Source organism: Hemibagrus wyckioides, linkage group LG02, assembly GCF_019097595.1.
Source record: "Hemibagrus wyckioides isolate EC202008001 linkage group LG02, SWU_Hwy_1.0, whole genome shotgun sequence".
Classification (NCBI taxonomy): Eukaryota; Metazoa; Chordata; class Actinopteri; order Siluriformes; family Bagridae; genus Hemibagrus; species Hemibagrus wyckioides.
This window is the reverse complement of record NC_080711.1, coordinates 16,429,056-16,456,931: the sequence shown is the minus strand read 5'-3', so window position 1 is coordinate 16,456,931 and position 27,876 is coordinate 16,429,056. Positions and strand designations below refer to the sequence as shown.

General features: G+C 36.6%; 1 protein-coding gene across 1 annotated transcript; it reads left to right on the top strand.

The window, feature by feature from the left end:
* Window positions 1-926: 926 nt before the first annotated feature.
* On the top strand, window positions 927-27,876 carry LOC131365804 (arf-GAP with dual PH domain-containing protein 1). Its single transcript, XM_058409674.1, has 11 exons — window positions 927-1,313; window positions 6,530-6,660; window positions 12,481-12,572; window positions 14,774-14,856; window positions 21,858-21,970; window positions 23,496-23,642; window positions 23,935-24,018; window positions 24,249-24,311; window positions 24,659-24,730; window positions 25,714-25,942; window positions 26,138-27,876. The coding sequence occupies exons 1-11, from the start codon at window positions 1,214-1,216 to the stop codon at window positions 26,164-26,166; spliced, it is 1,143 nt and encodes a 380-aa protein (XP_058265657.1). The 5' UTR covers window positions 927-1,213; the 3' UTR covers window positions 26,167-27,876.

Sequence of the window (27,876 nt, the reverse complement as noted above, 5' to 3'; positions counted from 1 at the left end):
GTATTTGGTGGAATAACCCTGATTTGCATGCCTTTTGGCTCCATGCTCTCCACCAGTTTTCACACTGCTGTTGGGGAACTTTATACCACTCTTTTTGCAAAATAGCAAACAGCTTGGCTTTGCTTGATGGCTTGTGACCATCTATCTTCCTCTTGATGACATTCCAGAGGTTTTCAATAGGGCCCAAATCTGGAGATTGGGCAGTTTTCATTTTTTTCCAGAGCTGTATATGAGCTTGTTGGACATCCCGTTTCATTAAGTTGCCATGGGGGAGGTGACATTCTTTCCACCACTCCACCTAATGCTTGGCATTGTCCATAATGATCTTATGCTTGTGTGCATCTGCTTGGGCATGGAAACCCATCTCATGAAGCTTCTGGAGGCTGAGGCTGTTTCGGACTACTGTAACAGAACATTCAATTTTAGGCACTACATATGCTTAAGCAATCTGTGGCTTTATTCTGAGAGTTTGTGTGATGAACCACTTTGTAGTTGAGATGCTGTTACTCTTAGACGCCTTTATTTCACAATAATAGCACATCATGGTATCCTGCGACGCGTTCTTCAGTACGACTCATTCTACTGCCAGTGTTTGTCTATGGAGATTGAATAGGCATGTGTCTATTTTTTTTTGTTTTGCACAATTCGGTGTACACTGGAGACTGTTGCGTAAATGAACAGGTGTACATGTGTTCCTAATAAAGTGGACAGTGAGTGTATATGCCGGAGGGATCGAACACTTCCGAAACCGTGTGCCACTGTGCTGAAGTTTGAATTACCAGCGCTATTCTACTCTTATAACGCAATATAAAGTATAGTGATATATCGAGACGGTAATATACTTTCCTCAATCTTTGAACACTTGAAATGAATAAAGGCGTGTTGTGCAGGCTCGACCGCTTGAGGTCTCTCTCCTGTGAAGGGCGGGAAATACATGAGTCGTGAATCGAGAGAAACTAACCATACTGCTGAATTCATTCCGCACGACAGCTTCTGTCTCCATCGCAGGGGTTTTTAGTTCATATTTTCCTATTAATTTTACACCCGTATAGTACCGTTACCGCCATCAAGGCTCGCGAAAATGTTCCGTGAATCGGGACTTGCCTGACCTGCGATATTTCGAGCGAGACCGCTGGCGCTTCGCGTGACATCACAGCCGAATCCCACCGGAAAATAGCGCAGCTTTCGGTGTACATCAGTCGGAAGGGTCCGAATGTTCAGTATGGCTTCGGAAGAAGAAACAAACAAACGGCGGGTTCGGGAGCTTCTGGACAGACCTGGGAATGAGTGCTGCTCTGACTGCCTTGCCCCAGGTAAGATTTTCCCAAACCAAGCAGCACAGAAATGGTACCGGTCTGATGGAAGGTCGTTGGATGTGGTTAGGCTTAATGCCGAATTCAAACAACCGAACTCAGCACCAAACTAACCATTTGTAAATGTTCGGTTAAACATCAAGTATATTGGTTGCGGTTAGGGTCAAGATTACAAACAATTCTTTTGTACATCTTTTCACTGATGCACTATCGTCAACAGTACCCAACAGTGTCGGGCTTTCTTCTGAGTTACCAAGAAAATGAGCCACCCAGACCTTTAGACCGCGCCTAGAGCCAAAACCGACTAATCACCCTCCACCGTCCTACTCCTCAACCCAATGTCTCACTCGCCTATTATATATATATATATATATATATATATATATATATATATATATATATATACATATATATATGTATATATATGTACGTGTTTAAAAACACCAAGTCTCAAGCGACGTGGGCGTGGCTTTTGTGTGTATTAACATCACCGAGTGCATAAATGTCATTATGTGTAAATTTCATTATGTGTAAAATCCTTTATCCCCAGCGTCTCCCAACGGTGCTGTGTGCTCTAACGCATTTCCTTTTCATCCAGTGGCATGACATCCAGTGTATTTCAATGTTTTCTACCACACCTACTGACTCAGATTCCCTCTGTGCCAGGATTGTAGTTGATATCCATGCAAGTGTATTTATTAAACTGGCACACAGATTCACGTTGCACACTGTAGTTCAGAAAAGTATAAACTATATGAAACAGACCGTGCCTGTAAATGTTCTCACAGGATTACAGTGTTATTAGTACATTGGGAAGCCCTCTTGAGACTATATGGTGATGAAGTGATTTGGCATACAAAGCGTAAGAGGCTCCAGCTCCGGGTAAACCTCAGGTTCTTGTGTTGGCAATGACGTAAGTTTAATTGCGTCAGTCTAGGTGTGAAGTACATAAAGCATTTCAAAGGTCAATTCAGCTAATTGTTTGCCACCTTAATACATTCCAGTAGATATGTAAGTGAAAGAAAAAACCAACAGTTTTTATTTAAAGCAACATGCATGTTTAATGGTATCTTACTTTACAGTAAGGGAGAAATAACTATTCAGGCACATTAGCTTAATTGCAGTCAACTTGAATTGCCAGCAGTTTTGCTAGAAATCACTTATGCTTGTAAATTGTGGTTATGAGTTTTGTTTCTAAGCATATCTTTTTTGTTCAGAGAATAAAGTTATAAAATTATATTAAAGATGTTATATATAAATGTAATCTACTAAATTTAAACACCATGTGAACAGAGGGTTTGAAACACTTTGTTGATAAGAGAGATCTGAGAAGAATGACCAGACTAGTTTGAGCTGACAGGAAGACTATAGTAACTAAAATGAGCACTCTACAACCGCGGGGAGCAGAAAATCATCAAACATTGAGGTGGATGAAGTTTAGCATAAAGTTAGAAAGTGAAATCACCTGGTCTTTCTCCAGTTTTCAACTGTCCAGTTTTGATGAGCTTGTGCACCTTTTGTGATTCCTCAGATTCCTCTTCTTGACTGACAGGAGTGGATCTAATGTGGTCAACTGCTTTAGTAGGATGTCCAGATCAATACTGCTATTATTATATTAATTCTACTATGATACCAACATATTAATTCTAGCAAACCTACCTTGCCAACATAGAAGATAGTATGTAGAGAAGCATTATAATTACATTCGATGTTGGTTTTTTTGTTGGCCCTGATATGTGAAGTGACCAATGTAGAAACCTATGACATTGCTTGAGATTGCAGAGAAACTGTCCTTATTTGGCACAGTTCAGCAAAGGCTGTGCTGAACATCTAGCAGTAGCTTCACATCTGCTTTTCTAGGTATTGTGGGCAAAATCTTATGACTCTGTGTGGACAGCCTTCAGTAGAAATTGTGCTAAAAAGGGGCAGCCACAGCTTCAGATGAGTCAGTTTGTAAATTAAGTCCTGTAAATTACTGTTAAAAACTGCTTTAATCTTTACTGAAGTTTCCTGCATCTATATATTGCATTGGTGGAGATTTTATAATGGATATGACAGCGAACATAGCCTAGTTGTTGAGTAACCTGTGCCTTTGAGAAAAACAGTGGATTACACATGTAACATGCACTTGTCACACAAATATGAAAATATCCTGCACAGTTTTCAGATTTAATATGGTTAAATATATATTATTCTGGATAACATTCTGTCCTGTTGCCTCCCTCGAGACATTGCTTGGTCTTGTGGGGTTTAAAGTGCCAGGCATAAAGTAGGTGAATACTGAGTAAATATAAAAAAGAAGTGTTAATTCTAATCATTTATCAACCTTTCTTGGCATGTCCTGTGGATTGAGCAATAAAGGTCATTCTTTAGGAGTTATCAATGGCAAGTCAGAACTGTAAATAAACTCAGTGTTATTAGCCTTAACTAAACTGATTATAAAATGTATGCAACTTATACAATGTATACATTGTTGTTTATTTACTCTTGAGAAAGGGTTTTCATCTATCCACCCTACCCCATAGCCCAGACCTTTGAAGAATATAAGAGATGGGTGTCAATGTAGGGAGTAACCAGTTCTTGCCAGATATTTATGCCACTCCATTAATATTGCTGATGGGCTCTTGGCAGCATCCCTGATCAATTTTATTCTTGTCCATTGTTCAAATTTAGGGAGACTTGCTGTTCCTGGTAATGTCAGTGTGGTGCCCCATTTTCTGTACTTGCTGATGATGGCCTTCACTTTCTCCATGTACAGCTAATGTTTTGGAAATTATTTTGTACTCCTCTGCTGAGTGATACAATGAGAGCTTTCTAAGCTCTTTGCAGACCATGGCTTATGTAGTAAGATGAAGCCAAGAAGATGCCAAGGAAATTATACAGATACAGAAATTATACAGTAATTATACAGATTGGGGTTAATCAGAAACACTTCATTGATGACAGTTGTATGATAATTACTTTTGAACATGACTTTGAATGTGAACAGTCACATGTACAATTTTAAGAAACCAGTTTATTGTTTATTTTTTCATTTTTTTACTCTCTAAAGCACTTCAGTTTGTTTTTACTTTTCCTGGAAGAAGCTCTGACATTACTTATCTTGCCTCCTGTTGTTAGATCACAAAAAACTGCAACATTTGTATCCACTGTATACATTAATATTTTGAATATGCATATAATGCATATAATATAAATAACATTAATTCATGACATGCATCAGTGTGCTTTAGGTATGCATGACCCAGTTTGCCACTCCTTTAGACCTTAGACCACTTTTGAAAATTTTGGAGATGTTTTGGAGATGCTCTGACCCAGTTGTCTAGCCATCACAATCTGGACCATTGTAACAAAGTAATCAGTGTTATTGATTATTCACTTCACCTGTCAGTGGTTATAATATTATGACTGATTGGTGCAATTTATAAATTAGTATACACTCACTGGTACAGCTACTGTTAAGAGCAGTAGCTGTACACCTGCTTTTTATATTTATATAGTCATTTACTTAGCCATCATGTGGTAGCAGCACTGTGCATGAAATCATACAGATACAATTCAAGAGCTTGTGTTAATCTTCGCCACAACCATCTGAAAGGGGAAAAATTTGATTATTTTGTGACTTTATCTGTGGCAAGGTTGTTTTGCATGATTGGCTTGTTTGAGTATTTTAGATACTGATGGTCTCCACAACAGTCTCTAGAGCTTATAGAGAGTGGTACTGTAGAACCCTAGCAGGTGAGGGTGTCTTGGAAGACCCTTGAGTATTAGGTGGAATATTAACTAAGCCCCAGGCTCGCATTTATTCTGTATGAGCTTATGGTGCATGTTCAAAAATCTTGTTGTGCTGGTTGATGAGCGCTCAATTTTGGGTTTGGTGGAAGAGAGCAAGGGTCATAACAATCTTGCTGAGGGGAAAGGCTTCATGGGCAGTGTTGAAGTCTTTCTCAAATTTCTAGCTTTTGGGCACCACTGTAGAACCCTGGCATGGGAGGGCGAGGAGGAAGAATCAGCAGAGACGTAGAATATTAACTGAGCTTTGGGATTGTGTTTGTTCAGGTCACACTTTTGGCACACTTTTAAAAAACTGTGAACATAACTCAAAACAGCATTCACTCTGTCAAATTCAAATTACCGCTCCCATGTCAACAAGTTGTTTCCACCCACAGAATGCTCACTCAGTTGTTTCATTTTTTTCACCCTTTTATGGATTCTCTAGAGACTGTTTTGTATGAAAATCCAGATGATCATCTGTTTCTGAAATACTCAGACTGACCCATGTAGTATCAACATCCATGTCTAGGTCAAAGTGAAAGAGATCACAGTTTTCCTTCATTCTGCTGTTTGATGTGTATAATAACTAAAGCTCTATAAACTGTGACTTGGGCTCAATTTGTAATCAAGAAATTTTACTTGGTTGGCAATGCCTTTATAATCATGCAGTAGCTCATATGCTAATATGGCTATCTAATAATCTAATATAACATGATTGCAATATTATTTAATATAATTTATTTTAAGGTTTTCTGGGCAAATGGGTTCTATAACCATTGTTGTAAAAAGATGCTGTGCCTAGAGTGGAGAATCAGGCACATTATGGGACACTATTTCAGGGAACAACATTTCTGATTCAGGTAAATGGTTTTATAAACTACATGTTTTCATGGCGACTCGGCATCAGGGTTGACCAGTATCATTTCCCAGCCTTTACACTCAAGCATATTTGTGAGTAGATTTATTAATTTGCATTATATGTACATACTACATGGCATTGGGAGTGCTTTGATGCCGTTCACTATGCTTTTGGAGTTGGGCAAGCCACTGACCTTTAACGGTAGCTTTTATCTAATGGACATCTGGTCTAAATCTTTAACCAAACAAGTTTCAGTTAGTTCAGTTAGTGCTCTACAGTTCTCTTACCACTTCCCGACCTCTTTCTTCTCTCTCAGTCTGTCACATTTAATGGCCCTCTATTTTGTGTGGTTTAACTGGAAGAGGGCTTTCTTTCTTTCTTTCTTTCTTTCTTTCTTTCTTTCTTTCTTTCTTTCTTTCTTTCTTTCTTTCTTTCTTTCTTTCTTTCTTTCTTTCTTTCTTTCTTTCTTTCTTTCTTTCTTTCTTTCTTTCTTTCTTTCTTTCTTTCTTTCTTTCTTTCTTTCTTTCTTTCTTTCTTTCTTTCTTTCTTTTATGTGATTCTAAATTCCACCTCTGTGTTATAGGTCCAGAGTGGGCGTCCTTCACCCTGGGTGTCTTCATATGTCAGAGCTGCTCAGGCATCCACCGCAGCATTCCTCAGATCAGCAGAGTCAAATCTGTCTTCATTGACCCCTGGGAAAAATCTGAGGTGGAGGTTAGTGTATGAACATAATTTATCGTGACTCTTTAAACTAGGCAAAAGCATCTTTCTTTAATGTTGCCAAAAGACACAATACACTTAATGTAATTATTACACCTTATTCTTTTTTGAGGAGATGGCTGGCTAAGTATCTGGTAGTTTCTGTAGCATTTGTGCTTAGATTATAGCTTTCTCATTTAAAATAATGTATAAAGAGAACTATGTTCTAAGGTTTCTTATGTTATGAAATTTGAAGGCACCATCACATGCATACTTCTCTATAGAAGGCAGTTGCATGTTGCCATGGTATAATGTTATCATGATGTAAAATTAGAATTTTAATATACCAAATCAAAAGAACTTATATTAAATATTTTAATATTTTCTAGAAATACCATCAAGTTTACCACAATTGTACCGACAAGTCCCATTGCTGAGACTGTAGCTTTTAGAATTCTGATCTTGTACAGCTGTTGACAGAATTTTTTAGTTAGTTTTGTTTCTGTGCTCCAAAGCTGTGTCTTGCTCTGTTTGTTCTCTGTTTTTATTTCTGTCTGTTCTACTATTGTGAGTGTATGCATTCTTCTTTTGTCATAGTATTGGTAGTGAAGTGCTTCTGCTAGTTTAGCTATTTAGCTATAACTGTCTGAAATAGCTAGGCTGTTGTTACTATCTCATGCTATCTGTTCTAACAGGCCTAGAGTATGTGCTTCCCTTTTATTGCCCTTCCTCTAACTAGATATCAATATGTGCTTCCCTCCCTTTTCCTTCACACAACTGGAGCTGTCAATGCTAATATACTAGAAGCTGCTCCCTACATTGCCTAATGAGTGTGGCTGCATTTTCATTGAGTCAGAAACTGCATGTACACTGCCTGCAAACTTATATCTATTGATACTAGCAAACCCCTTGCAGTTTTGGGTTCACCCATCTGCAGGATACAGTCCCCGGCTCGGAGGCCTCCTGCTAACTTGATGATAGCAAGCCTAGTCCTCAGTTTTGATGTATATTCAACCTGGTGAGGCTGCAAATTGCAAGTGCTTTGACTTGGAGACAGAGAAAACAAACTCTTTGTAAAAGATGGCAAAGATATGTACTACCGATATGGCTCTGCTAAAGTGGCTGATATTGCGCCCTTGAACAATGTGCCATTGAGACCAACAAGGATGAGGTGTCTGTCACTGTTTCTGGGAGACTACTTTACTCCTGTGTTAACCAGTAAGGGATCCAGTTCAACATCTGGCAGCTGACAGGCTTCAAATCATAAATAAATTATATGGCCAAATGTTTATGGAAATCTGACATTCACATCCATATGTGGGCCTATCACCACAAATTTGGAAGCACACAGTTGTATCCAATGTCTTTGTTTGCTGTTGCATCAAAGTTTCCTTTGACTGGAACTAAAAAGCCTAGCCCAACTTATCCAGAGCTATACCCTCAATATATGTCCTGATTACTGCCTTACTTGGTGGACCTATTTTTACAGATGAACAGAGAGTTGTGGCATCCTCAGCAAGATTATTTGTGTCTGAAGGTTTGTCCCCCTTGAGTGATGAACAGCTTGATAACAGGGGTGGGGGTGTTTTGGTGGGGTGGATTTTGTTTTAAAACCTGGTGTGTTTTCTCCTATGGTTTGTTTTGTATAGACATATATGAACATAGCAATCATGCTCAGATCTGCACTAAAACAGTTAGCCCAGCTAAACGAGGTGGTCTTGGCCCGAATGAACTCTGGAGCTCTTCACTTGAAAAAACAATTCAACCCAATGGACCAATGAACCAGCTTGTATTGCAATGCATGATAGGAACTTTATTGTGTAACATCTTATATAATGTGTTACATAGCATGCTAGGTTGCTAATGTCATGCAACATGAATTGTGGATTAACATATATGATAGATCTTTGGTGATAATTCAGCTCAACGGACCAATGGTGAGGACATCATGGCATGACATGGTTGTCCTGATGTAACGACTACAGCTAAAAAGAGAGCCACAATAAGCTTGCAGAGCTCCTTGATGGATGACTGCTATGTGTGGACCTCAGAACAAAAACAGGCGCATGCTTTTTTCTTCACTCTCACATGTGACTTGCATAAAAACAATTTGGTAAGATTTGAAATTTTTCTATGTGAAATAGAACCGAGCAAAGGAAGAAATCCAACACTGAAACAATTTAAGGCCCCTGGTTTAGAGCAAAGCACAGATCTACAGGTCTGAAAATGGCCTAAGAAATTATCCTGAACATTAAAGCCCTTAATAGGTTTTGTATGCTGTCAGTTGGGAACTGTTCCAGATGTGGTGCATACCTAACTAACTGAAGCCAGTGTGCTGCCCAGTGCCTTAAGTTTTAACCTCTTTACCAGGGACTTTTTCAAATTATCTAGTAGCATAATGTTACATGCATGTAACAACTTGAAGTTAACAGTTGCTATTGTAACATATACAAACTCACAAATCTGAATTCTGCATCACACATGGTTTATATAAATTATAATTTATATTTTAATTATAAAATATATAATTTATATAATTTAATTATAGAGAAATTTTAGAGATTTCATGCACAACTATATAAATTATTTGGCAAAATAATTATTAATTATTTTATAATTAAGAACTGACAGTGATGCAACAGTTTATTTATTTATTTGTAGAAAACGAAAAGTTATGTTGTGGTGTATGAAAATGGATAGTGGCAGTTTACCTGTAGATATTATTGTTATAGCCCCAGTCTTTAGGATTGTGCTAATATAATAATGTATATAATAATGTATGTATATAATAAATATTGTAATAATACAATATAATAATGTCTCAGAGATGTTTTTTCTAGGTCATTTATGTGGCCTCCCAGATATGAGTTAAGGTTGGGCTGGCATGTCCTTCGTCTGCAGGTATTTCAAGGCGTCCCCAAAACTAAGGCGTCCCTAAAACTATTCTAATAGGCAGTGAATTGACTGATATGATTTTTGGGATGCCTTCACTTTAGGGAATTAGGGAATCCTGGCTGTAGAATATAGTAGCAGTACTTTTTCTTGGCAGTATTTTGAGACTTCCATAGTGCTGACCTGTTTCTGCTGCAGCCTTGGCTTTGTCCCCACATTTTGCCAGTGCCAGCAAAGCCCATAAAGGACCATGATTCATCAGAAGGTGAGGAAGCATAGAGAATTTTCTAGTGTAGTAAACTAGTGCACTGAGGTATCTTAAGAGGTATTGTAAGATCAGAATTCTTTCACAAAATAATATGCATATTTTTATGGAAGACTTGGGCAGTAGGGTGTTTGTATGAGAAATATATTGTTTTATTTGTTTATTTTTTACTGTTAGCTTAATTTTTCTGTTTGCACAATTTGTTGCAATGATTTCTTATTGGGAAGGTAGTAGTTTTTCCAAACAATAATTAATTAATTAATTATTGCTATTAATAATCAACAAAAAGAAAACCTAAAAAGAAAAAAGGTCTAGAGGTCTAAACACCAAACTTGTAGTAATTATATAAAAAAATAAGAAGGACAGCATTTTATTGAGTCAACCTACTAACCTACATGACTTCTGTTAGCTGTGGTTTATATGTGTGCTGATGTTTAAACCCATGGTGCCAGAATGTTTGGGTGGTTGCCTAGGTCATTCCTGTTTGCACCTAATGTAAACCACAAGTAACTAACATGAAATTAAACACAATTGTTTGTTGCCATATGGATAGCAGTGCTTGAAAGTTTGTGAACCCTTTTAGATTTTTCTAAATTTCTGCAAGAAATATGACCCAAAACCTCATCAGATTATCACACAAGTCTTAAGAATAGACAGTGTAAACCCATTCAAACAAATGAGACAAAAAATACTTGGTCATTTATTTATTGAGAAAAATGATATAGTATTAAATATATGTGATGGAAAATGTATGTGAACCTTTGCCTTCAGTATCAGGTGTGACCCTTTTTGTGCAGTAATAACTGCAAGTAAGTTTTTGCAGTAACTGTTGATCAATCCTTTACAGAACTTTGGGGTGTTAGTGAGTTTCCTCACATGATCTGATTGCTTCAGGTCCTTCCACAACATTTCTACAGGATTAAGGTCAGGACATGACCATTCCAAAACATTAAACATAAACATTTGTTCCTCTTTAACCATTATTTGGTAGAACTACTTGTGGGCTTGGGGTTGTTGCAGGTTGCAGGTTGTTGCAATTTACAGGTATAATTCCAAATTCATTGTTCCGTCAATGATGACCAGTCGTCTTGGCCCAGATGCAGCAAAACAGGCCCAAACCATGACACTACCCCCACCATATTTCACAGATGAGATAAGGGTCTTATGCTGGAATGCAGTATTTTCCTAACGCTTCTTATTTAAAACAAAAAGTTCTATTTTGTCTCATTCTTCCACAAATGTTTTTCAGTAGTCCGCTGGCTTGTCTACAGGATCTTTAGCAAATTTCAGCTGCACAGCAATGTTCTTTTTTGGGAATAGTGGTTTTCTCCTTGCAACTCTGCCATGTACATCAAGGTTGTTCAGTGTTCCCCTGATGGTGAACATTAATATTAGCTAACGGAAGACAGGCCTTTAGTTGCTTTAAAGTTACCCTGGATTCCTTTGTGACCCCACTGACTATTACATATCTTGCTTTAGGAGTGATCTTTGTTTTTCAACCACTCCTTGGAAGGGTAGCAATAGTCTTAGGTTTTGTCCTTTTGTACACAATCTATCTGACTGTGCATTTGTGGAGTCCAATCTCTTTAGAGATAGTTTTGTAACCTTTTCCAACCTGAATAACAACATTTCTTTCTGAGGTCCTCAGAAATCTCCTTTGTTTGTGCCATGATTCCCTCATACAAACAAGTGTTATGAAAATCTTCTTGACAAGATGTTCTTTAAATAAAACATGGCACTTACTGACTCACTGATTGTCATTCTGTTGAAAAGAGATGGTTTCATACTTTTGCCAATCACAGATATGTAAAATAGGACCATTTTCCTAAATAAATAAATGACCAAATATAATGTTTCTGTCTCCTTTGTTTGACTGGATTCACTTTGTCTACTTTAGTGGACATACCTAACCCTAACTCTAACTATTAATGTTTTTGAGCATTGTACTTTGTTTTTACCATAAATAACGACCATTACATTCTAATCATTCATCCATGAGATTAATAACGCTTCAAAAAGATGCCTATACACTCACCAGCAACTGTAATAATAACACGTACACCTGTACAATTGTCTGCCAGGCAATCATGTGACAAAAGTGCAGTGTATAAATTTATGCAGATGCAGAGATGAAGAGCATTAAAGTTCACATATAATATCAATGGAAAGAGCTGGGTGGGTTTGAATATTTCAGAAACTCTAGATCTCCTGGGATTTTCATGCTCAACAGTCTTGAGACAGAAATGTCTTACTGATGAAGGATTTCAGAGGAGAATGGCCAGACTGATTTGAACTGACAGGAAGTCTACAGTGGCTCAAATAACCATTCTTTCAATCTTGTGAAGGAGAAAGACATCTCAGAATGCACAACACCCTTAACCTTGACGAACCAAAACTGGACAATTAATGATAAGAAATCAACTGCAGGTCCATGTGTCATCTGTGTATGTTTCTAGTGTGAAATGACACACACACACACACCCACACACACACACACACACACACACACAGTGAGAGAACTTAATTCAGCCTGCCTCACCACCCTGTGGCTTGTATGCATTTAAATATAAGTGTATACCTGCACCATTTTCTTGTGTTTAGCATTTGTTTATCACACATTTTACAAAAAGACGGAAGCTGTTTTATCTCATGACATCTCATTGTCTGTCTCTTTTTAGTTGATGGCCTCCATCGGCAACAGTTCTGCAAAAGGCAAATATGAACAGATGGTGCCTGCGTTCTATTATTCCCCAACACACACAGACTGTCAGTGAGTATAGAACTAGTGTTTCTTTGTATGCTTTTTTTCTTCTTGCGTAATGATCATGTGACCCATAACCATGTGTAATTACTCTGAAGGAAAACTTCAGCCAAACTAGTTTGTATGTTAGATGCTGTTAGGAGCCAGAGAATATGATCACACAAGTTTAAATCAGTATTTTTGCCTGCAGGCTTTTCAGTGTTATTCAGTTTTCCGAGTCACACTACTCAGGTGCTTTTGTGGCTGATTTCATGATCAGGGTCATGGTGAATCCCATGGCTCTCTGAGGAATACTGGGTTCAATGCAGTGATATACCATTAAAGGGGATGTTGCTTATTCAGTTAATAATTCGGTATATATGAAAATGCAGTATACCATTATTGTGCAAATAATGTGGATTATTCTATGTCAAAATCTTATAAAACTAAGGCACCCCCAGTTTTGGTTTTGCATGTGCAAGTGTAATAGTGTAATAGTGTAATGGTCTGAGCACTTCTTAAGGCCAGAAATAATTCTGAGAGCTGAATAGTAATGTGTACTAATTAGCACAAGCATGCTTAATTCAATTCTGATTATGGCCATAGATATGAAATGGAAGATTTTTCATTTGGTACATTTTTACATCTGGAAGAAGGAAACTTTTAGCTGTGATAAGTAGTTCTTTATTATAAAACTTACATCCAGATCATGCCCATTGTGCCTTCCTTCAGTTTTTGTCAATTTAATTTTTGCTCACAGAATTGCCCTGGGCAGTTGTGAAGTGTCTTCCTGCAACCAAAGATCTATCTAAAATGTACAATGTAGACACACACACACACACACAGAAGATGTAATCTTTTCTATATTAGCAGAGGGTGGAATTCACCTTTCTTAAGAATTTTCTTCTTGATAGACCTCTCATACTGTACAGCCCTGCTCTGTCTTTTGTGTGCAGTTTCGTTTATAGCCCCCACTGTGGTTAATTTGTTGTAAGACATACTAAAACAAACGCAGCTACAATCGTGGTAATGAGCAATGTTAGGTTCATGAGGTGCAAAATCTCCGAAACAAAACGGAAGGAAGTAGAGTGTGTGTGTGTGTGTGTGTAGGCATACATTTGTTGTACATGACAACTTCTGGTCCTTTTGGTAACTTGTTTCCCTCTTTGATACCAAACTCTCATAAATGTTAAGCTGTTAAATTGACCCTAATTTTGATAAACATAAAAATGATAAATTGGTCAGTCTTGTGGTCAGTCATATTTGAATGCTATAACATGCTATAACTGCTTGATTATTTTTATATTAGTTTTATATGATAACTAATTTAGGTAGCTCAATAGTCTACTAACATGTGAGTTATTATGAGACACATTAGTTTCAGGTGGAACTAATTGATGGTACCTGTATTCACATGGTTGCCATCAGCAAGGAGGCTGAGACAGATGCAGATGCAGTTGAGACTAATTTTAATAAAACAATAGACAGACAAATCCAAAATTCAAGGTATGAGCAAGGTCGAAAACACAAACTAGGTCAAGCGATGTACAAGTAGGATGAATGAAAGGTTAGCAAAGAGTCGAAAATCAGAACAGAGGTTATACAAAGGCTTGGTAAAGTTTTACACTTAAAGCATAAACTGACTGTTTAGTTTGCAGTGGTTGTGTGTGTGTGTGTGTGTGAAAGTCCATGGTAATGATTAATGACGGGTGAATGATTAGAAGTCAGGTGACTATGAGCATGTGTAAGTGCACGTGTCTTAGGATGTGTCGTCTGCAGCGGCCATGTTTGTAGACTGTGGTGTGTTCTGGGAAACTGACTTTGCTGACTGTGATGACCTGACTGTGGTAAATTGAGTTCACAAAGTTGCCAGAATATGCCAGTGAGTGCAAATGCCATTATTAATGAATTACTTCCTGCTTAGCACCCATGCTTGTTCTCTGCTTTACTATGATCATGTTGGATCATGCCTCGGCAGATGTAGACAGTACTAGTGGCCATAACAGTGCTACAAATGTTATTGACTGTTACATAATATTAAGGGTGTGGATATTGCACACAAATATTTTACTTGAAAAAGCAATGTTAAAATGCCTGCACAGGGGCCCATTGTGACAAAGTTCTGCCCCAGTTTATTATAGAAGATTCTAAAACCAAAATTGCGTCTCTGATGGAGTGATGGCTAGAAGAAGAAAGAATATAAAATTATAATGTGCCTTGCCCTCCAACAGGGTGCTGCGGGAGCAGTGGATCCGAGCCAAATATGAGAGGAATGAGTTTATTTATTTGGAGAGACAAGAGCCATACTCAGCAGGTATGAGAATATTCTGTGTTTTCTTTTTATCTCTCTATGATTAATACTGTCACATACTCACTGACATGCATACTATTCATGTCTTTTACTTCATCTATTTTCTGAGAGCTTTGAACCATTGATCACAACTTTGTTTGTGTGTGTGTGTGTGTGTGTGTGGTGTGGTGGGGGGTGGAAGGGGGTCGATTGTTGAGGTTAAAAATATAATAAGAAGAAATATTGACTTTAAATTCCTTTATACATTATTTTTTTATAACCTATATTTATAACTAGTATAAATATACATGTGGAAGATGTCATGACACCCAAATGCACACAACACCTTATGCTTTATCAAAGTCTTATCAAAGGGCTGGTGTGGCTACAGGTTTTCATTCCAACTAAGCAGGCCTCACCTACTACAGATTGTAGGCCAAGATCAACTGATTAAACTGGAAGAAACAGGCTGACTGGTGATTCCGGTTTTTGCCAGGGGCCTTGACAGATAAGACATTAATGCACAAGGCACTCATGCATTTTGCAAATCAGTCAAGCAAACTTGATGATGAGACCCTTCATCTCTCCTTCTGTCTGACTATTTCAATTATGAGTGTGAGTAGCAGAAGAGTTTGATGGTTACATTTAGATTTTGAATAATTTATTACAATATATACATTAAATGAATTAAAGGCGAATTCTCGGTCATCATTAATTTGTTCAGCGGACTGTTCAAACTGTGAGGTCCCTATGAATAAGCTGTTACTATAGAAAAAATAATAAAACAAATTCATTAATATAAACCTGTGATTTGCCTTGCAGCCGGAACTACTGTCAGAGCCGTGCTGTTCAACACAATCAACATCTTCTGACCAATCAGAATCAAGATTTCAATAATGATGTGGTATAATCACCTTTTCTCTTATGTTTTAAGGAATGTATTTACTGTATCAGCTAAAAGTGTAGAATCTGAAGTTCTGGTGATCTAAAGTGCAAGTGGTCTATTTCCTTTCTAAACCATCTCAATACAACTTCAACTATCAAGAAGCACATATATCAGTGGAATTATTTTCATGTCCTTAAACTGAAGTTGTAGACAAATTTGCATTTATGACACTGGCATGAAGCACTATGTCTATCTACAACTTTATTAATCAGAGATCTGTCAGCTAAAATAATTGGAATATTTCACACAAAGTGCCTCAAATCTTCAGGAATGTGTTATTACTAAACCACAGAATTATGCAACTTAATTGTTAATACTAAACTATTACTAATAACCTTTTGCAAGATAAGGACAGACAATGTACAAAAAACACATTCTTTCCGTCACATATCCCTCAATTATCATTCACCAATGCGTTACAATAAATTTTGAAATACTCCGAAGTTGCTATTGTAGGCATTATAGACCAAATATAGGTAACTTTCAAATGATGTTACTGAAAGGCTTTTCACAAATGGGATGGGTTGGAGTTTTTAGATTGAGCTACAAGGATGGTATTTTGCGTAGCAACCTGTTAGTGTACTGTTATGCATAATACTCTACCTCTGTGGATATCACTATCAGAACTGATAGATAGGTCTTCAACTGAAATAGCTGAATTGTGCCTGTGGTTGACAGCTGTGATTTTGACTGACTCTTTCTAACACCTTCATGCAGTTGTATTTGTATTCACTTCCTGATCTCTACAGTAAGGCCTGAAGTCTCTGCATCAATGGCAATGGCATCACATCACAGGCAATGGCATCACAGAACCAGCCAATCTCAGTTCTAGTAATGTGACCATGCAGGGAAAAGATCTGCACTATGATTTAATTATTCTAGGTACTAATAAAGAGCCTGCAATTTTTGATCTAAGCAGTTGTGTTGGATCATAATAGATTGTCATAACCAGCTGGCTGCAAAGTAGCACAATCCACAGACACTGTCCTCCTGGCCATTACTATGAAGCTTAATGACACTATCAGCTTTCATCCTACTGAACCTTTCAGCAACCTTTTTATACAGTTAATCATAAGTCTCTACTCTTGATCCTCATGAGTTTTGGAATTTGCAGCACAGCATGGCAATGGGTTGCTTCTTACCTGGAGAGTCATAGGTGACATAGAGAAGATTTGCTTAATGCAGACACAACGTTCTTCTTTTATCCTCCTCTACACTTACTCTTTTTCAAGGATATGACTTTCCCATTGAGGTCATATCCTCAGATATTGTACATAATTGTAGATACAGTCCCATGTCAAGATCTTATGATCTCCCTGGACTGTCACTACACACAATCTTGGGGTAGTCCTATACAACCGACCATCCTTCTTGCCTTACTTGTTACTGGCATGTCTGCCACTGCATGCAATTCAACCTTTGCAACAGATCCAGAATGCAGCTGCATGACACCATTGCAATGCATCACTCCAATGCAATGCATTCGGATATTAATGAATTTATTATAGAAATTAGGATAGAATGAAAGTTAGCAGTAAAGCTACACTATGCTTTCATATTGCATGCAATCAAAGAATCAGAATCAGAGAGAGCTTTATTGCCAAGTATGTTTGTGCATACAAGGAATTTGTTTTAGTGTTACAAGATCTAGTGCACAGAGACAACAATAACAATACACAGACAATAAAAAATAGGATGAGAAAATTATGTTAAAGCAGCACCCTAGGCCTACTTTTATCTAAAAACATAAAGTTCCTTTTTTTGCAGTCATGACTTTCTTTATGCAGGAAAAGTTAACAATAATTAACTTAGATTGAATCCCAAATGGCTTGCAGTTACCTGTATATGCACAATATGTGGGCACAGCATAATAGTGTTGTAGACTATACATAGTACAGTTTATATCCAATAGAACACATAAATATACAAATAAAGAACCTTTTTTTATTAAAAAATATGATTGAATAAGAGGTGAATGAATCATATTTAAAATGCAATTACTGAAAATTATAATATATATAATTTAAAAATAATGGAATTTTCAAGTTTCATTAGAAATTTAGATTTTATTTAAAAATAAAACCTTGTGTTGTGCTTTCTCTTCATACTCACCAGCAGGGTTTTAGATTGACTGTACTCTTAGACCCCAACAACACCTAGCTAGTAATGTGATTTTAATAGAGACTACAAAGCATTTTTTTTTTACAGAAATGTTTTGTACTCAGGTTCTGATCATTAGTAATATGTTATAATGAATATGAAATTTTACTGAAAAGCCAGTATAGTATGGATGATGTGAGTGATATGGTCAAACTTTCTGTTTTAATAAGGCAGGTTCCCAAACTTTTTGGATAAATGATCCTAAATGGATATTATGAAATTTCTGTGACCACAAGCCTGATGATGTCTACATTTCTTTTATTTTAGACTTATAATATAGGACCACTGCAACATTTGAACATTTGTCAATAACATAATTATATGTAGCTTAAGTGATGCTGACTTGCACTGACTTAGCAGTCTTGTGAGGAGTATTGTGTTGCTATAAGAAAACACAGAAGGTGGTGCAACATCAACCAGCCTGGTTTACAGAGCCAGACCTAAATCTTCCCTGTCCATCAGGTTCCAGATTCGAACTGTAAAATGTTAAGCAATTTCATGCACAGCGATTTTAAACACTCTGTCCCTCTTGAAACTTTCTGTTGTTGTCATCATAACATAGATCATAAATATTGAGATGAAGCTCATGATAAACTTTGACCTTCGGTAAGTTTGAAGGTGACATGAAAATCACTCACACTCACTGACACATTCACAGTCACACAATTACAGATCATGTACACCTGAGTTCAATTACATGCACACACCTACACATGCACACACTTGCTCTATTTAAACACATCCATAGCACTCAGTTAATGTGAAGTATTGGCCTGTATGAATCCACTAAATATAAACAGCCTTTGTTTTATGTGCATGCTTTCCTGGTTTTTGTTCTTGTTCCTAGATTGTGATTCTGTTCTTTGTGGCATTGTTTTGGATTTGTTTGCCTTTTAAATGAAATGTACACCTATATCTGCATTCACAGAGGATTATTTGCATGAGCTTTAAACTAGAGACTTAATCAAAAATCCTATCACAGTATTGTACTGCTGCACAAAATGTAAATATAAGGCAATCAAGGCTGAATAATTAGAAAGTTTACATGTAGCTTCTTGTAAGCCTAGAAAAACCCGTATATTGTCCTAATTAAGTTAAAAAAGCTACTTAACATTTAACATTTAAGTTCTAGCAGACTGTCAGGTTATACTTTTTGTTTGATGCCTGTGTCCATTAACTCCATTTTTCAAAAGACAGTGAGGCAGTTTACACAAAATGAAAGCCCACGTTGTTTTGTAATTGTGTTGAGCTTGACATTGTTTTTGTTTTGAGTCTGCCCTTTGGATTGTCACTTGTCACCTTGAATTTTTGTAAGGCTTAGCTATAGCTCAGTGAAATAGTTTGTAAGAATGAGCTTTTTACAGAGCACTTACTTGGGAGGAATGAAGAGGATGCACCCATTGTTCATGGTGAACACACACTGCTTGAGGGAGCAGCATAGCTAAGTTGCCTTATCTTTGAGTTTTTATGTTTTCTTGTGAATGTCTGCTTTGTGCTCTGCTCAGTGCTGTTTTGTTTTCAGCCAGTGAAGAAAATGCATCAGTATGATTGCTCCTATTTCTGTTCTTTCCAAATTTCCAAATGGAGTTTTTTAGTCAGTAATATATCAATGATTTCACATTTATACCCACAGAGGCTTATCAATTAATTAATAACTACAAAATACCTACATGTATCAATGCTGAGCAATGCAGAAGTCCTTCTGTCTTTCCTTTTTTTTTTAAATTCCCTTGGCAACTTTCCCCTTACAACATATCACACAAGTAGCTACTAATAAGGGAGAGGAAAGGACAACAAATTTAAAAACAAGGTTGTATTTACCCTCAGTAGTGAGCATAAGCATACATTAAATGATTTCTTTGGTGACATGCACATTAATTTTTATTTGAAATGAGAAACAGAGTGGTATAGTTGGTTAAACACATACAGTACATTTTGAATTCATGTTTTATTTCTTAGGCTTACTCTTTGTGTACCATTTTCCCACAACTATTGTGCAGTCTGTATCTCTGTTCACTAGATCCACTGTCATCCAGGGGTCATCTAGCAAACATCACTTGAATTAACAGAGCAATAGAATGATTTGAAATATAATTAAAGAGTATTAAAGCAAAATAAAAAAAAGAGACTGGCCATCTATGCTGATTCAAACTTTGGTACAGACAAGACAGCAAGAATCATTATTCAGCTCAGTTGCATGTCTGAGTTCAGCACTCCAACAATGTGTGTGTGTGTGTGTCTGTGTGTGTGAGGCATTTTTGTACTGAATTGCTTGGACTGTGCTTAGGAATAGTGGATCTTCTCTATAGCAGACGCATCCACTATTCATTTATTTAAGCCATTTTTACCTGCTTTTCCAGGCTCTTTTGCTGTCTTGCATACACTGTTCATGTAGATTGACTTGGTCTCTGCACTGTCATTAAATATTTAAGACCATGTTTCAGTTGGTTGTGAGCCAGCACATTTAGCTAATGATTGTGTGAGCACATCTGCAAAGGGACCTTGATTGCTAAGTGATATCACAAATTTACAAAAAAAACCCACATATTTGGCCAATAATTTGGCAAGCATTTTTTGAATAGCATATTCACTTAATACACTTAATAATCACTTTAATTTATTGCCATTGCTACAAGTATTGAAGTTAATCATTTTGTTTGCAGTGATGAGGTGCAAAATTTTAGCAGAGTTGATCAAAAATAGCATGTTTTCATTTTCCTAACATACATAACATTTTCTTTTAAATTCATTGCATATTTTGGTTGGGAGCATAAATGACTGAAATTAATCTGTGAGTTTTATTGTTCTAAAATCTGTTTTTCTTCAGCTTTTCTCTGGACATTCACTCTTAATCACTCTCACCTGTTTTGTGTTAGTACCCCTATTTAACTTCTGAGTTTACTGTCCATAGTTGCTGTACACAGAGACTCTATCTGGCGTGTGATGATTTCTGTGGTTCCCTAGGTCTTATTTTGCAGTTCTACCTATGATTCTTGCCTTTTTTGGTCGTTTTTTGTTAATAAATTTGCTTGCCTCTGCCTACATGACCTGGCAGCAAATTAAACGTACACATGTTTTGCACCCTCAAATATAAGTCATATTGATGGAATTTAATGGCAAAGGAGACCAGTTACATCACTATAAAATGTTGAAGGGGTGAATAGATAGATAGATAGATAGATAGATAGATAGATAGATAGATAGATAGATAGATAGATAGATAGATAGATAGACAGACAGACACAATTCCTGCATGGCTCAGGTTTTTCCATGGGGTAATGAATGTAAATAGAAAATGAGAAGGACTGTGAGAGCAAGACAGACAATGATTATGTTTAAGAGAGAGCATTCTCTGATGAATTCTGCCGTGTCAGGTTTCGTCTTTTCCTCCACCTATTTAAACTGTTGCTCCAGTACTAGCCAGTCTGTGTTCACTGTGTGACAACCCATTTAGGCTTTCAGTATTGAAACTAAACTCACTAGTTTCCCAGAACAAATGCAACATCTTCACACTGTCTGGAAATATCAAAATATACATGTAACCAAAGCACAAAATGATACACAAGACATGTCTTCTGTTGTCACATGTGTTTTGGTGGTTAGGTTCAACAGGTACGGAAGGTCTGTGTTTGGATTCACTATTGATTTCCTGCCTTCAGAAAAAGCTATGATGTATAAATAATTCATGCATGTCCAAGGAACAATTACTGTGCATAACTCTCTCCCAGAATTTGCATGTCTGTGAATATTTCCAATATAAGATAAATTATAAGAGATTTCCAATAAGATGAATTGTTCTTTCTTTTTCTTTCTTTCTTTCTTTCTTTCTTTCTTTCTTTCTTTCTTTCTTTCTTTCTTTCTTTCTTTCTTTCTTTCTTTCTTTCTTTCTTTCTTACTCCTGCTGCTACTCTCTTCACAGGTTACCGTGAGGGGTTTCTATGGAAACGAGGGCGAGACAATGGCCAGTTCCTGAGTCGAAAATTTATTCTTTCAGAGCGAGAGGGAGCAATGAAGTATTTCAACAAGCACGATGTGAGTCTTTCTTTTTTTTGCTCTCCATCTTTCTATGTGATCTGTGTGTGTGATTGCACAGGTCAAAAATACCAGTGGAAATGTCGAAAATGCTGACATTCTCATCACCGTGGAACGTCTGACTCAGCCCACTTCTCCTTTCTTGAATAGTCATGCTATTAAAAGACTTTCTTCAATCGGTCTTTGCTCTTTCACAATCTTGTACATTACAAACTCAGATTAGAGAAGACTGTACTCACTGATCTCTTTAAAAGGTGTATTTAGTTGAAGTTTGGGATTATATCAGACAGAGGTTTTCTGTATTTTCACAGTTGTAGTTTAACTGAAGAAACTGTTGAATTTAACCCCTTTGTAGTTATATAATAGTGTGTTTACCATAATTCAGAATTAGAACGCTCAAAGGTCTATGTGTCATGACATTATAAAAAAGCATTAACTACATAAAACACCAGCGGTGTCCACACTGAAATTAAAAAATATATAACTATACTTTTAACTATACTTTTTACTTTGTACTTGCATGTGTATGACAATGAATGCCGTAAATCATCCGTAAATTACTAATCCTATGCACAGCTGATTTGCATGCTGTGATAACCACAAAAAACTCCAAAAGGTAGAAATTATTTTAGCTCACTATTTTGACAAAAATATCTTATAATTATATAACAATAAAATAATAAGCAAGTGCTGATTCCTCCATCAGCTGAAGCATTTATTTGCAGCTATGCACAGATAGACAAGCCTGTCCTCCATTTATAATGTGGCATTTCTTTTGTCCTAATTTGAAAATAACAGGAGGTCAGCAGTTTCTAAAACGAACACCAATTGAAGGTACAAATGTTCCCGTTAAAGTGAATAGGGAATGTAGAGTGGAGAATAAAATTAGAGAACAAATTCTACATCTTTTTTTCGGAAATATTGTTAATACTCATCACTCAAAATATGAATGAATATTTATGATATTAATAGTTATTATTTATAATATGAATAGCTGTTGTACTAGTAGGTTTTACAAAATAACCAAGGAACTTCAAAAAAGAACTTATTTTGTAGAAAACACAATAGAAATGAGATAACAGTAACCATTGTAGGACAAAAGAAGATTACTACAAAAACGTTTGAGGGTTACAGCTGTCAAACTTCGTAGGAAGTGTAGAGGTCCTTGCTTTGAATGACTTCAGCATATCTGCAACCGCAGGACATCACTAGTCTCTACCCTTGTGTGATCTTGGTCCAGTTTTCTTCCAGTCTCTTCCTTTTTTTCATCCAGTACAGGGCTCAAATACAGAAATTTCTGAACATTGCACTGCAAAACACTGCATCTTTTATTTGCACATACACCTGCCATGAAGCTGATTTCTAAATGTTTAACAGCTTTCAGAGAGGAGTTAAAAACCCCTTATTTTGAGGGTTTAATGTTAATATGATTGTATGTGTGTGCATGTGTGTGTGTGCATGTGTGTGTGCATGTGTGCGCGCGTGTGTGTGTGTGTTGATGTTTATGTGGCTATCTCTGTGGCAGGCTAGGGAACCCAAGGCCTTGATGAAGATCCAAACCATTAATGCCACCTTTCAGCCAAACAAGATTGGACACCCTCATGGTCTCCAGATCACCTACCTAAAGGACAACAGCACCAGAAATATTTTTGTGTACCATGAGGATGGAAAGGTTAAGACCCATTTGTCCCAATTTATTTTTCAAATAAGTATTCTTTAGATTTTGAAGAAAGTGATCTTAAACGTAGAGTATTATTATTATTTTGTCAGTGATATAATTATGACATATTACATAAATAGTAGTGGGAGCTTGATTGATTTAAATGGCAGGGGTTTTTTTTCTATGAAGCAATATGCAAGAATTTGTTTTATCTTTTAACTCCCACTACTGGTCATGTGAAGAAATTACATGTTAACTGACGCTGGCAGCAATTCTTTTTTACATTTTGATGTATGTGTTTTAGGAAATAGTCGACTGGTTCAATGGGATACGAGCTGCTAGGTTCCATTACTTACAAGTTGCTTTTCCTGGAGCCCCTGATACTGAAGTAAGTAAACCCCAATACATATACAGAGGAGTGCAAAATGCACAAGGAATTCACAGAAATACTACAACATCTATTACATCATTTCCCCAGGCCAGTTCTCTTTATAAGAAACTGAGGTTTTGTGGTTGAAGCCTTGTTTTAGAAATGTCTGTTACACATGCTCACAAAACTTTTGTTCACATCCTGTCTCTAGAGTGTAATTAACTGTCGTTATTTCTTTCTTTGTCTAGCTGGTGCCCAAACTGACAAGGAACTACATAAAAGAGGGTTACATGGAGAAGACAGGTCCAAAGGTTGGAAATTCATGATTCAGTTGCTGACTGAAAAAATTCTTGAGACTTTGACAGCAGTTTTATTGATATTGTCTATTAATGTTTTAATTGATCGAGATTTTAAAGGAATTTTGTATGTCACTCTGGATAAGAGAATCCGCTAAATGTCATAATTGTAAATGTTTTATGAACTGCAAGTGGCTCCACACTCAATGAAAATAAGAAAACATAGAAAAAGGGAAGTGAATAATATCATGTTGATCAATTTAATTTTAAATAATGAGATTAAATGAAGGAATAAATATATAAATGAAAGAATCAGTTTCCCAAATATTTTTGTGTTTAATTGTGACTGTCTTATGTTCTAGCAAACAGAGGGATTTAAAAAACGTTGGTTCACCCTGGATGACAGGAGACTCATGTACTTTAAAGACCCCTTGGTGAGCAGCAGTTTGTAATAATTTACATGTCCTTGAACATGCACTCATATTTCACTTTTATAGGAACACCTAATAATTTACATGTCCTTGAACATGCACTCATATTTCACTTTTATAGGAACACCTCTACTCCTGCTCATTGATACAGAAATGTTGATAATAGGTGATTTTATGGGTTTATGTGCTGCTGCCACATGATTGGCTGTTTGGAAAACTGCATAAATGAACAGTTGTGCAAGTGTTCCTATTAAAGTGGGTGGTGAGTGTATGAGATGTTTTACAGCAAAATGTTGCTTTAAAGAATTATAAATATAAAGTTCTGTCTGCATTAATATTATTGAATATCAAAATATCATGGCTCAAAATTTTAAATCATAGAATTGCCAGCTGTAACTTTATTATTTCTAGGGCTTGAAATAATTGTAGTACTCTTTTTAATAGTATACTTCCCAAAAGGTTCTGTGCCATTGTTAGCAACATTAACCTTCATGGTGCATGGTTTCGTGGTGCAGTTTAGTAATATCCACTAGATGATGCTGTTGTATTTTGTCGTAAGTGCTGCACCACTTGTAATTAATCGTGAAACTGATTGTAGGGTTATTAAAATTGCAGCACTCCTGACCGCACTGGTTAACCCCTATGAGGCCGGGGATAACTAGCCTTCAGGCTGCACCTTATAAGTCATTGAAAAGCAGCCCTGTTGGACTCCTTTGCCAATTTCAGTGTAAAATCAGCTGAGTGATATTTTCTAAGATATTTATACATTGGATACATTTAATATACTCGGTATATTACCATAACAAATAATTGTCTGTCAGTAGGAAACTCCACATTTATTGAAAGGTTAAATGTTTTTACACAGACCCTTCTTAAACACGTGAAAAATTGATGGCATAGCTTCTTATAAACATTCTCACTGTCTTAGATATTGTTAGGCCTGCTACCCATTTTATATCACTGATGCATTTTGACATTTTATATAGGATGCCTATGCACGAGGGGAAGTGTTCATTGGCAGTAAGGAAAGTGGCTACACTGTAGTACCAGGCCTGCCTCCCTCCACGCAAGGCTACCACTGGCAGTTTGGCATCACCATTGTGACACCAGACAGAAAATTCCTCTTTGCTTGTGAGACAGAGGCGGATCAGAAAGAGTGGATGGCTGTATTTCAGAGTGTCATCAACAGACCCATGCTGCCACAGGAGTATGCAGGTGACCTAGTTTTCTGTTAGTGTTAGTCTTCTGTGTTCTTATTAATATTCATGGTGTATTACTTTCCTTTCTTGTTTCTCTGTTTAACCATCATCTAATTAAAAATGATTGATCCTTAGAAAATCAGCAAGCAATCCGGATGCTGTTTTTCAGGATTTTTTCTAATTGTTTGCTTTTTGTTCTTGCCAAATGCAGTGGAGGCTCGCTTCAAGCATAAGCCCTGATTGTTTCTGGGAATCGAGCTCAGAGATGCTATGAAAGCCTATAGCAACGCACAGCACCAAAGCATCATAGTGGGGTGCAGAGAGAAACAGCGACAACAGCTCCAGAATACTCTGACTGGGCCGAAACAATGACTGTGCAAACTCTGCTTTAAAATACTGCACACTAGCACATCCAACGTTTTATCCCAGTTGCTTCAAATAAATAATGATTCTTTAAAGTCTTTCCTGGAAAAGATGTAATTTGATGGTGACATTATGTAAAAGTGACAGAAATGAACAGGGGACTCATTTATAAAACTTTGCATGAAGTCTAGACGGAATGTTTGTACGCACATAAAACAGGAAATTGCTACAAAAAATTTGTTTCATAAAACCTTGCATCTGTATACCTGCCCACTGTTTATGCTTTAAAATTTACAATCATCTTGGAAAAAAAAGCCCAAAGTAAAAAGACCTTTTCTTTTGACTGGTTTGTTCCAACAAATGTCCATAAATATCATGACCATAAATAGTCATTGCAAATGACCACATATGTATTAAAATATGAGCTGTCCCATTAATTTCTGAGTGAAGTAGCATTGATAGTGGTGGACAGAAAAGCTAAAAAGAAAGAGAAAAGCGTTGCTGCAAATTGTGCTTTTATGTTGGCTTCTTAATTCGCTGTGTAAGGAATCTGATGCACTCAATATAATTATGTAATTATGTTAACTAATCCATCTAACATGATGGCTGGGGTTATTAAGCTCAAGTGGAGAGGTGCATGTTGGTCTGTCTAATCATTTGACCGACACAGTTTCAGGAGAATGGCTCTTTGAAGTTTAAATAGGCCCCTTAGCCTGCCATCTTGTAAGAAAATTTTTGCAGTATCTAAAAACATGTCTTATTGTTCAGGTGGTGTGGTCTTTTAACAATACCAAAATCATTGTTGTACTATAGACAACGCATAAACATCTGTTGATGTAATTATGTACATGTGTGAAATTACTTCACAGCTGCTTGCAGATTGTAATTACTCAATTAATTCTAATATATAATGCTTTACAATTTCAGCTAGGGACTTAATCTGTATTAATACTGTGCAAAGTTAATTGTGGAAATAAATATCAATACAAAAAAAAACTAATCAAACACAAATTAACAAAACTCATAAAAATAATGTTATGCTTTAATGCTTCTTATGTCCAAGAAGCCAGTATGCAATTATGGAGCATGATTATTTGATATGAAGTGTAACCCTGATTCCTACTGTTTCTAAAATTTTGTGAATGGCTCTAAACGTGAGTCAAAGCTTCCATAAATATACTCGCAAATACCCACCAAGTATTTCTTTATGTGTCATGGCTCCTCTATAGGAGGTTGTGTACACACATTCCAGATCCATTTTTATGCTTATGCTGTCTTTATAAATGAGGCCCCATGTCCGAAAAGATTAATATAATGGATTACATTTTGATTGGATTACAATTCATACGACCTTAGCCTCTATCGCCTGAGAGACATGCAGCCTTGCCAGCCTTGTGTCCAGTGAAACTCCTCATATTTATTTATTTATTTGTGTGTCGTATTATGTCGCAATGAGAGTGTGGTATTCTTGTTTGAGCACTGAAGAAAGACATTAAAGGAAAAATTGGACTATGTAAACAATATTATACACTAAACCTGCTGAGCTTTGTGTATAATCTGTGCATAAAATTATTTTGATGAAAAACA

Coding starts and splice junctions, on each gene's coding strand:
- LOC131365804 (XM_058409674.1), top strand. CDS start 1,214: ATGTTCAGTATGGCTTCGGAAGAAGAAACAAACAAACGGCGGGTTCGG. Junction 24,731..25,713: donor TGTACTTTAAAGACCCCTTG/GTGAGCAGCAGT, acceptor CATTTTATATAG/GATGCCTATGCACGAGGGGA. Junction 25,943..26,137: donor GCTGCCACAGGAGTATGCAG/GTGACCTAGTTT, acceptor TGCCAAATGCAG/TGGAGGCTCGCTTCAAGCAT.